This window comes from Nematolebias whitei, chromosome 6, assembly GCF_014905685.2.
Source record: "Nematolebias whitei isolate Nwh7 chromosome 6, NemWhi1, whole genome shotgun sequence".
Lineage (NCBI taxonomy): Eukaryota > Metazoa > Chordata > Actinopteri > Cyprinodontiformes > Rivulidae > Nematolebias > Nematolebias whitei.
In genome coordinates, this window is record NC_056503.1 from 41,579,961 (window position 1) to 41,591,520 (window position 11,560).

The following is an 11,560-nucleotide window of genomic DNA, read 5'->3' on the forward strand; positions in this document are numbered from 1 at the left end:
GGCCTTGCTCAAGGGCCCAGAGTGGGGCAAATGAGGGTAGGGGCAGGTGTGGGTGCTTCACCTATCCCACCCACATTTTTGATGTTGTCAATACCGGATGTTGAACCGTCAATCTTCCGAACACAGGCCAACCATCTCTAACCTCTGTGCCACCACTCCTTTTTTTGTTTCTGTATATATTTTCTGTTTTTGTCACTGAATCGGATTCAGGTACTGTCTATTTATTTAAATATTTAACTAATTACATTAGGTTATTTTTGTTTTGGGAAAGACTGAAAAATTAAGCTATATATATATGTGTGTGTGTGTGTGTGTGTGTGTGTATACAAGTTTCGCTTCCCAACTCTTGTTCTTTATTTTTATTTTTTTATTCTGTTCTGATTTAGTTCAATCTGTGTTTTTGTATCACATATCTTATAGTTTAATAATAATAATAATAAAAAACAAGAGTAAAACTGAAACATGTTAGCTTTCGTTTAACAAAAGACTGCACATATAAACAAGATGTAATGCTCAAAGTTGTACAGCAGATGGTAGGCACGCTGAACAAATGCACCAACTTAGAGCCCTGAAACAGAGTCAGCAGGATGGGACAGACTGAAAACATGATGTGCAGCAGTGAGAAGATGGATACTAGAGGGACGCACAACAGACAAAAAGAAGGGAGCTGGATTCTGGCCAGGTTTTGCCACTGTCAACAATAGCAGACGATCACTATCATGTCAGGAAGTGCCTCAACACAAAAGCAGCTATGGCAACAGCCCCGGTCAAACGGGGAACTCGACACAGGACAACAGCAGGTCCTCCCTCTGTTCCCATCCCTCCATCCACACATCTCCTTCTTGGTGAAAGCAAGGCAGGAGCCGTAAATCACCAGGTTATTTTGGTGAAGCTGAATAACCTGGTGATTATGTGACCTTTGTTTTCCACATGACTGCAAAACGCTGCTCAACCAGCTGAAAGTAAAGGTCTGTAAAAGTGTTGCAGGAAGCTTTGATTCAGTAGTTCTCTTCACATCTCAGCAACCCTGGCACACATAAAGGAACTCAAGGTCTCCTTGCCCTTTGTATTTCCATATGTTGATTTTGTTTTCGCTTCAAAACACACAGAGAACAGATGAACAGATAAACATGGCTTAAATTCTCTAACAGCAGACCTAACAGAAGAAATGACACAATTAAAACTTCAGCAGTAACAACGTTCCCCACTTTACAACTACCGTATTTTCCGGCGTATAAGTCGCTATAAGTTGCATCAGTCAGGGAAAAAAGCATCACGAAGAGGAAAAAACGTATATAAGTCGCTTCGGCGTGTAAGTTGTATTTATTATGAGTCACCGCTGACCCACGGGGAGTGGGAGTGCACACAGGGGGACTCACTGTTGCTGTTCTTCAAAATGTAACAAGATTAACACGTAAAAACAATTGTTTGTTTGCTCGACTTTATAGCAAAGGTGTGTTTTAGTTTAAATTTTTCCTTAATCAATGCACTTTAATGGTCGAAACAGCTTCATTTCGCCTGGGTGCTGGTGTTCCTCCCCGCTCCAATGACGGAGCAGAGACTAAGGCTCCGGCCGCCAACTCAGGAGCCTTCGTCCACCTGCACCTCGCTGCTTCCCGGGGTCGCGGAACACGCGCTCCGCTGCTCCCTTCCTCCCGGCTCGGGTGGAGGAGGAAGGCTGTAGAGCTTGCAGCCGGAGCCGCGACTGATGGATGGATTTAATGATCAATGTTTGGTAGAGGGGTGCAAAGGGGGTAGCGGTACATGAACAACATATACGCCTACCGGTATTTGTCAAAAGCCTAGAGGGCCCTCTCGTGCCTCTAGCGGCTGAAAATCGTAATGTTTACTCAGGTTCACGTCAGTATGAATGAACATTTAAAGCGTCAATCAAAAATTGCGTCATAAATTTGGAGAAAAATATGTACAAGTCGCAGGACTGGCAAATCTACACAAAAAAAACTGTGACATTTGCAGGACAATAAGATAAACACAACAGCCCAGCATTATTGAAAACAGCCTTCCACGCTTTCATTTCGACCTTAAAAAACTGTTTAGCACAAGTCATCTAACATAACACCAGAAAACAATTAACACGTTTAACGTTACAGTTGTAGAATAATGTCCAACGTTCACACAATAAAACCAAAAACAAAGAGGAGAAAACTGGTAACTGAGAAGAAACGTACATTTTAGCAAAAATGAAATTAAAACAAGAAGAACCAAAATGCCCCATGACAATTACAGTGATCTACAGGGAAAGAACGAGATCGGCCATTGAGGCCATCCATTTAAATGAGGGATGAATAAATTAGTAAAACTGCTCCACGCTGTGCTCGACGAACATTAAAATAAAATCGGTAAAACCTTGTCAGAAGACGAATTGGAGCCTTTGGATCCAGACAAGCATTTTAATCATTAATAAACAGACTTTTGCAGAAAGTTTTTAGACATAAAAAAACAGTTTATAGTGTAAAGAATTGTGCGTAAATATGGTATATTTTCCAAGCTGTGAAAGGTTTTGGTAAACACTTAATTAAGTTACTATGTGAAGTCAAGCACGACCTGACGAGCTTCAGTTCAAAGCAGCGCTTGTTCTCAGCTTATTCATTTTCTGTGCATGTATTAATTTAACTTCACATACTTGGGTACGTCGGGGGGGAAATGCATTTCTTTACACATCAAATTTATAGCAGATTCGTTTGAAGAAAAAAGGAAGTGTCTCTAGTTTCATGCAGAGGCAGATGAATTTGTTGGCACTCTTACAGCTCGTTGAAACAATGCTTTGTTTCTCAAGAAAAGTATTTTAGTTGAAAGCAAAGGTCTAATGTATGTATGTATACGTATGTATTCATGTACCGGTATGTCTTTAGTCTGTGATAGAGTAAACTAAACAAAGTACTGTTAATTTTGCAATAGTTGGAACAGATTATTAAAGAGACTATTATTTGTTGCTTTATAGTCATGTTTCAAACCACGTGTTTGACCTTCAGTATCGCAAGTGATGTTGAGCTTTCCACCAGCCATTCAACCTATTTAAAGGGAATGAACAGCCACTGTGTAGTTTAGTCTTCTTGCGTGTACTAATATAGAGCAGAGAAAGCAACAGAAACAACTGTCTGAAGAGCTCAAAAAACATTATAGAGATCCATGTTTATGGTAAAGGCTACAAGAGCATCTCCAAAAAGCTTCATGTTCCTCTGACTGCAGCTACTAAGGATATTAAATGGGACTGTAGCCAAACCTCCAGGATGGGGACACAAGAAGAAATGTAACCCCAGGCAGATCAGATGGAGGGTGCAGATAGTGGGGAAAAAGAGAAACAAACTATCCAGAACTATTCAAGTTGAACTCCAAGGTCAAGGTACGCCACTTTCTGATCACATCCGTTGCACTTTGACCATAATGGGCTTCATAGAAGAAGGTCAGGGAGGGCTCCACGATTCACAGAAACGCACAACAACTGCCTGACAGGAGTTTGCTAAAATGCATGTTGAGAAATCCCAAATGATGAGACAAAACTGGAACTTTTCAGCTGCATTCACATTAGTTGTGTTATGGAAGGGTGCCAACAAATATACCCACGTCTGTGCAAGCCAAGAGTGGCCAGTTTCTTCAGGAAGTAAATCATGACAAGAGACTTTACAGAGCGCAAGACGATGACACTAAGGGAGTTCCCTCTGAGAAACAAGCAAGGACATGGAAACGGTAGAACAGGAATGATTCTGTGCAACTGTCAGGACATGACGCATTTCTCTCCAGGATGAAAGAACCGAATACCACAGAGAGGAAAAGGCACAATGTAAAGTTCATGGAGTTTATGTGACAGTGGGTTGGAAGAAAGGAGGTAAACAAGCTTATTAGTCCAATGCGTATTTGAATCAAAGTAGCAGGACAGAAAGAAAACAAGTCTTCAGATTTAGTTTGTTCAAACGCAGAACTTGTTCACGCAACCGAACAAATCCCAAACAGTCAAAGAAACTTAATTAGCTGACACGGCTAAACTGATGAGAGTCTAATCACATGGTTATTACATTTGCCCACCACTACAGCATACTGAAGAAATGGTGAACTGTTTACAGTAACGAGGGAATTTCCAATCAGTTCGGAGGACGCAAACCATGTAGGTGGATTATTCATTAGAATCTGTTGGGAGGCATTCCAAAGAATTGCATGGAAATCTGGCACTCACAAAGCTGTTAGTTAGCCATGCACCAGTGATCAAAGAGCGCATAGTTACATCAGAAAGCACACAAAAGAATATCTTGTTGCCGTATTCTCATTAGCATCAAGCTGGGTTTTGATGATCCTCAAGTGTCATATTACACAGGTTGTATTCACACTCATTGTTCTCTCCGGGGCCTCTGCCCTCTTTATTTATTAATGAACTGTACACGAGTCGTGCTGAGAGCACTTTGATTTCTTCAGGAAAATGGGCTCTGTAACACAAAAAGCTTAATGTCTGATTATTCACCAGTTCCTGCAGGGATCGATGCGAGTTGCCAAGAACGTACATTTAGATAAATGTTAGTTGATATAAGCAAATTTATTTTTATTGTACTTAGGCATAAAGCCAGCTAGACTCAGTGGAGATGCACAAACAGCTCAGTATTACTTGGAGAATGAGTCCAATGATCTGTCACCTCCAAGTCTGCCTGCCAATGAGGTCACATTGTCAACAGAAACATCTGTCCGTGAGACGTCTCAGTTATCGCCACGTGATGACACGCTACACTAATGCAAAGATTACACAGAGCACAGCAGGTGAGCAGAATTACATTTCATTATGGAGCAACACGCAACATCTATTTAGTGCTCTTGATGACAGCATCTTTGAATGAGACCAGCCCAACACAAAGAAGCCTTGTGTCTGAAAGCCAGTAGAAAAACACAGCTCAGTGGCTCATTCTTTACCTTTACCTCTGCAAACTGAAAGCTATCTGCAGCTTCATTCTGCTTCATTAGAGTTGACAAATGACACTGTGACACAGGCAGATAAGACAGCAAACAACTGAGAACAGTCCTCTGCCAGTTACAAACCAGGAGCATCAACAGAGCCTTGAAAACAACTGCTCTACCATCAGAGCTGCCCTGAATGGGATTCTAGGAGATACTGTATCGCACAGCTGCCATGTAAGCATTATTGAGGTTATCCTGATGCTATGCAAGTAGATAATGAAAGGATATCCGGCTCGAAGGACCAAAAATGTTGGATAAAATAATTATCCTATCAACTCATTACTCAAATAAGCCACTCTGAGGATCATACGAGAAGATCTTTCAACCCATTTATGTACTTTCGTGGGGGCAGAATTGAAAACAGGCTTACACGGATGTTACATCGAAGCTCCAGTTGCAAAGTCTGCACACAGACAGTATAAAGAAGTGTCTATTTATAATGCTTATCAGACAGAGGCGAGGTCAAAACAACCTCTGCTTTCCAGCTTAGAGGCCTCGGAGGCTCCATGCTCCTGCAGGCTCCTCTCTGTTTAGACAAAACAACTCTTACCCACATGCATGGTTCTACATTAATTTAACATTAGTAAGTGATAACATCCATGAACTTTACCTAAATTTCACTGACATATATATCTAACAAGTTTAAGTCAGGTCCTCTGGACAGATTTTTCTTTGTCAAAACGTTTTGTCTTTTATCCAAATGACTTCTTAAGTCTGACATGAAGGTCTTTTAGATAAATGACGAAACGTTTCAACAAAAAAGAATCCATCCATAGGACCTGACTCAGTCTTGTTAAATATCAATGAGGTTGTTCAGATTTGTTGCGAAGTTCCGTCTTTAGCTATTGGAATGCAATTAATAGAGCTAAATGGAGATCTAAAGAGCCTCAATGTGCATTGAAAATATGTTCACTCAAAGTCCCTTTGGAGTTGGTCTGGCCCCTTGTTATTCACATATGTTTTGTAGTATGAATGTGAGCAGCTGCAAAGTGAACATCTCAGCATAAAAACAGCTTTACCTTTACTAGCTAGAAGTTTTAACTAATGATTTAATCTGAATCATTCTATTAAAAAATGTCTATTTTGTTGTGAATGTTAAAGTGGATTACAGGGAACTTTTTGGGTGAGTCCCCTTTGGTTTAATGTTTGTTTTGGTTGTCTGTAATTTTTATATTATATTTGATGTTATATTAAATTCACTAGTTAAACACAGCACTGATGGTTCGATCACAGCGAAGCTGTTTAGAGAACAGCGGATGACGGTCAGCATTTACAGTTTTAAATCTTCAGTCTTTTTTCTGACAATGAGCACTGTGAAGACATTTGTTGTATGTGTGCCTTTATTGTGTCTGTGACTTTGGCTCTGAACTATGTTAAGGATAAAATATAAATTAGTTAAAATGCCTGAATGTATTGTTTTTACAGAAACTTCAGCAGACCTGCTGATGTCTTGTTTGTTGCTCAGCTAAAAGCCTACTGTGTGAAATGGTTGCCTTTGCATAAAGCATGAGTAATTGATATCTGATTGCAAAATGTTTTGGGGTACACAGTTCAACACCAGCTGTGTCACAGCTGACCAACTGCAGTCCAATCATCCAAAACAGATTTCTTGGTAACAAGTCAGAAAAGCCTCAACGAGAACAAAATGGAAAAACAATGACTTTGGACTGCAGAGGCTAATGTGACCTGAAACAGATTTAAAGAGGTGCAGGAAGCTGACTGCTGGAAAACAGTTTGCCTGTACACTTCCTCTGGCAGCTCCTCTGAGATAAAATTGCTGGAGACAAGGTCAAAGCCAAGTGTGCACAAAGCTATCCAATCTGGCTGTGGGGTCATTCTGGTTCTAGGCATGAAAATATCACAGAGATGGACAGCAGGTCCCGATGGGAGCACTGTGCAAAGAGAAACACGAGAGCTGGGACCGCTCAGGAGGACATGTATGTCAAACATTAGATTGACTCCACAAGATGCCCCAAAAAAATCCAAACAAAGTGAATTCATTGTCTACATGTGTTCATAAGTGACTTTATCGGTCATCTTCTGTCACTCTTAGATTTAGAACAAATCTCCATTTTAAGTCTTGTTCCTTTATGTCAGCTCGTTGGAAAGGAGGTGCTGATGGTGTGACATCACAGCATGAATTGCTGTGGTACACCACCACTGTCAGCCGTGTCTTTAGTCACAAATCTACCAGTTCCTTTAAGTCAGAACACAAGGTCACCGAGTATGAATCACATCTGCTACAAATACTAATGAACTCTGTCCCGCCCCAACTCCCTGCAGACAAGAATGGGGAAATATTTTCACACTGCTGTAAACACTGATGGACAAAAAGCCAAGCACTGACAGAAAATGTTTGAATGCAAGAATATTTGGAACTTTAATGTTTTATCTTTGATTACCTGCAGCTGACACACTTTTAGGATTCAACTGAATAGGATTATGACAAATCAGAGAACTACTGATCTTGTCTGAGCTAGGCCTGTCGCGATAAACAATAAATCAATTAATCGCATGATGAATGAAAATTATTGACCTCGTTGTCATTTACCGGCTTTATCATTTCTTCGTGTCTCACTTTCTACTGAAGACACGGCTCAACTCCGGTGCTCTTCACTGACCCCTCTCTTTATCTTTTCTCTTTAAAATCTGTTTTAACCGTCCAAAATCGTGTTGTTGGATCGTTAAAAGCAGCTAAGCTGAGAAGCTAAGCTAACAGGCAGACCTCGGGAATAAACCTCCGTCCTGTAGAGCTCCAAAATTCACGGTTGAAACCCGTGCCTTTGTATAAAAAGATGTTTTTCTCTGCAAAAAGAAGCCGTTTACTGATATTTTATTAAAAGCTTTGTGTGAAAAATGCTATGCTAAAGAGCTCAAATCACTGAGCGTCCGCCATGTCAGCCCAGTCAAGTCAAGGGCCCTCCCTCCCATTTGAGATGCTGCTCAACTATCCATCCTTTGGTTCAAACAGTCTTAAACTGCCATCAGATGGTCAAAAAAGGTACTACACACCAAAGAAATCAACATCCATCCATCCAGCCATTATCTTTTACCCGCTTCTTCCATTTTGGGTCACGGGGGTCGCCGGTGCCCATGTCCAGCAATTACTGTGCGAGGGGCGGGGTACACCCTGGATGGGTCGCAAGTCCATCACAGGGACACATAGAGACAAACAAGACAAACAAACATTCACTCTCTCACTCACACCTATGAACAATTTAGAGTTACCAATCAACATGTTTTTAGTCTGTGGGAGGAAACCGGAGTACCCGAAGAAAACCCACGCATGCACGGAGAGAACATGCAAACTCTATCCAGAAAGGCACCCGGACCGGGATTTGAACCAGGGACCTACACGCTGAGAGGGAGCAGCTATACCAGTTGCGTCACTGTGCTGCCACAAATCAACATTTCTCCTCAAATTTGACAATTAATTATTGTTAAATTTCAAACAATATTATTGTTTATCGCAATAATTTCTGAGACAATTAATCGCCCAGCAAAATTTGTTATTGTGACGGGCCTAGTCTGAGCAAAGCGCATCAGACTCAGATTAGAAAGGCCACGAATGCTCACATATATCAAAAATGGTGGGAGAGGCAGAAGGCATTCTGACAGAGCAAATAAAGCATCAGCTCAATGATTCACTCAACTTACAGGCAAGACTGCCAAATTCATTGATAGAGACACCTAGATTAAGTTTACTGCAAGTCATAAAAAAAAACCCTCATAGGTGGCTCTATCAAAGAAAAAGCATCATATATTTACATTTCCCTCAGGTTTATGGTAAGCTGAATATTTAGGATCTTTACATTTAATTCCACTGAAAATACATAATCAGCAAAGCTCAATTCACACACTCAAATATAAAAACTAACAGGACTGGGCCTTTGAAGTGTATCTCAAGGCCAAACATCAAGACGAATGAGCCAAATGATGTTTCATTAATGATGACTGCTGCCTTCCTTACAATATGTGAGTATACAACCGCAGAAGTGATATTAGTTTGCCTCATGAATCTTTCATTCCTCCTCTCTCATCTCTGCTCTACAGCCTTTCCTGTCTTGCCTCAACTCTCACTTCACTGACCACGCAGGAAGTTTTTAACTCAAACGTGCTTTAACTTTAAAAGGTCCATGTCTACTCGTGTCATTTTGGATTTATGTATTTTAAAGAACCAAAAATTAGATTTTTACATAATTAAGCAAGGATAATCAAATGAACCGTAATATGGTCGATCTACGAAGATCTGCACGGCTAAAAACATGAACAGTGAGTGACCAAGAGTTTTGTATTTTATGGATTATCTAAAACCGTGGTTCTCAAACTGGGGTCTCAGACCCCCCAAGGTCCGCAAATTATTATTATTATTTTACAAGCACGTACATGTTTAACAACTTGTTAAAATACACCAAAATCCAGGAAATCACATCTACTTAAGTCAAAAATTTCTTGGGGGAGAAAAATTCTATTAACGCTATTAAAAACAGGTCTTAAGTATTTATGTTATACAAGTATTTCCATTGCATTAAAGAGACAAATTGAAAAAAGTTATTTAATAAATATGAGGGTTATGAGGGGGTCCCTGAACCCAATACGTTTGAGAACCCCTGATCTAAAAGAAGTAACCTTTTAAATAATTTGTGGTGTACTGGGTTGGACTGCAGTGGAAGATGTGTCTTAATAATAAGAGACATGTGATTTTTTTATTGTCTATGTCGTAGTAAGAAATTAATACTACATATGATATTACACTGCAGCTTTATACTGTGAATAAATGTGCTAATGTTGGCACAGCAAATGTTAATTGTTAATGGGAGGCCTTTAAACAAGTTTTTACCGCTACAAATTGTTCTGAAAGATCCAATATGATCTCAAACAAGTAAGAGAGAGACATATATTCTCCAAAGATTAATAATCTAACACATTCTGCTCTTGTTTATTATATCAGTCTGAAAACAAGATAAAAAAAAACACTTTCTGTCTGGATATATGAATGTGAGACTTGGTTAGAGGGACAATTTTTGCAGTGCGATGCTGAACATCAATGACATGTAAAAAATAAGATTTCCAAAAAGATTTGAGAGAGACTTAAAAAATTCATATACACATGCCGGTGTATATAAAGAAGTTTCTTTCTGCTGCTCCCTTCTTCAGGGGTTGTCACAGCAAATTAACTCGCATGAAAGATTTGGCAATTGTTTTACGCTGGATGCCCTTCCTGATGCAACCTGGCTTTGAACCTGCAACCTCAAGATTACAAGACTGACCACCAAGCTACCGCAGCATACCAGTACATTCATCAGCTGTATAAGATGCATCTAAAGCTCTGAAACAAAATAAGAGCTTCAACATTATATACTTTTTATTTGTCCCTGATTTTACTATTTACAAGTATGTAAAGGAGTAAAACGAACATTTTTGTTTTATTCTATAACCTACTGACAACTTTTTCTTTCAAATTTCAAATAAATGATTGTATTTAGAGCATTTATTTGCAGAGCAGGACAAATGGTCAGAATAACACAGAAGTTCCAGTAATTTAGAAACCTGAAATAATGCAAAGAAACTTGGTTATTATCATTTTAGACATGACCAAAAGAAGAGATCAGAAATCTAGGTTTGGTGTAAACCCCCTGACTTTTTGTCCCAACATGCTCTCCACAAGTCACATTCCCGCTGGGTGATTTTTTTTGCCACTTCTGGCACAAAACTTCAGTCAGTTCAGCAACGTTGAATAACCTGTGACAATCCATCTTTCATTTTTTCACTTTTCAGAGATTTTCAATGAGATTCAGGTCTGAAGGTTGGGCTGGCCACGGCTGGGTCTTGATCTGATGGTCCTTCATTCATCCAGACCTGAACACCAATGAAAAGCTGTCCCTCTGCCTGTAAAGCCTAAATTAAAATCTGTTTTTCCTTCTTTTCAACTTTTAGACACGGCCATTAGTTTATGTTTATTCCAATTACTTTTGAGTTACTACTGCTGGTCTTACTGCAAGAGGATTAGGATGACCATAAGTAGTTTTCTTTTTTTTAACTTTTAAATAGGATTTGGTTTATGGTATTACATAGTCAGTATTTTATTAAGTAGAATGAGGTGTTTGTATGGCTGTCATACATGTAGAGATACTGATTTCCCAAAAATTAGCAGTGGTCTAATAATTTGTTTCAGAGCTGTACAGGTCCTTCTCAAAAAATTAGCATATTGTGATTAAGGTCATTATTTTCCATAATGTAATGATAAAAATGAAACTTTCATATATTTCAGATTCATTGCACACCAACTGAAATATTTCAGGTCTTTAATTGTTTTAATACTGATGATTATGGCATACAGCTCATGAAAACCCAAAATGCCTGTCCCAAAAAATTAGCATATCATGAAAAGGTTCTCTAAACAAGCTATTAACCGAACCATCTGAATCAACGACGTAACTCTAAACACCTGCAAAAGATTCCTGAGGCTTTTAAAAACTCCCAGCCTTGTTCATTACTCAAAACCACAATCATGGGTAAGACTGCCGACCTGACTGCTGTCCAGAAGGCCATCATTGACACCCTCAAGCAAGAGGGTAAGACACAGAAAGAAATTGCTGAA

General features: G+C 39.5%; 1 protein-coding gene across 1 annotated transcript in view; it reads right to left on the reverse strand.

Moving 5' to 3' along the window:
* The window catches only part of cog6 (component of oligomeric golgi complex 6), a 59,873-nt gene that overhangs the window by 20,351 nt on the left and 27,962 nt on the right, over positions 1–11,560 (reverse strand). Inside the window, exon 3 of the mRNA XM_037677887.1 lies at positions 561–633. Coding sequence (XP_037533815.1) covers positions 561–633 — 73 coding nt within the window. The remainder of the gene's footprint in view (positions 1–560; positions 634–11,560) is intronic.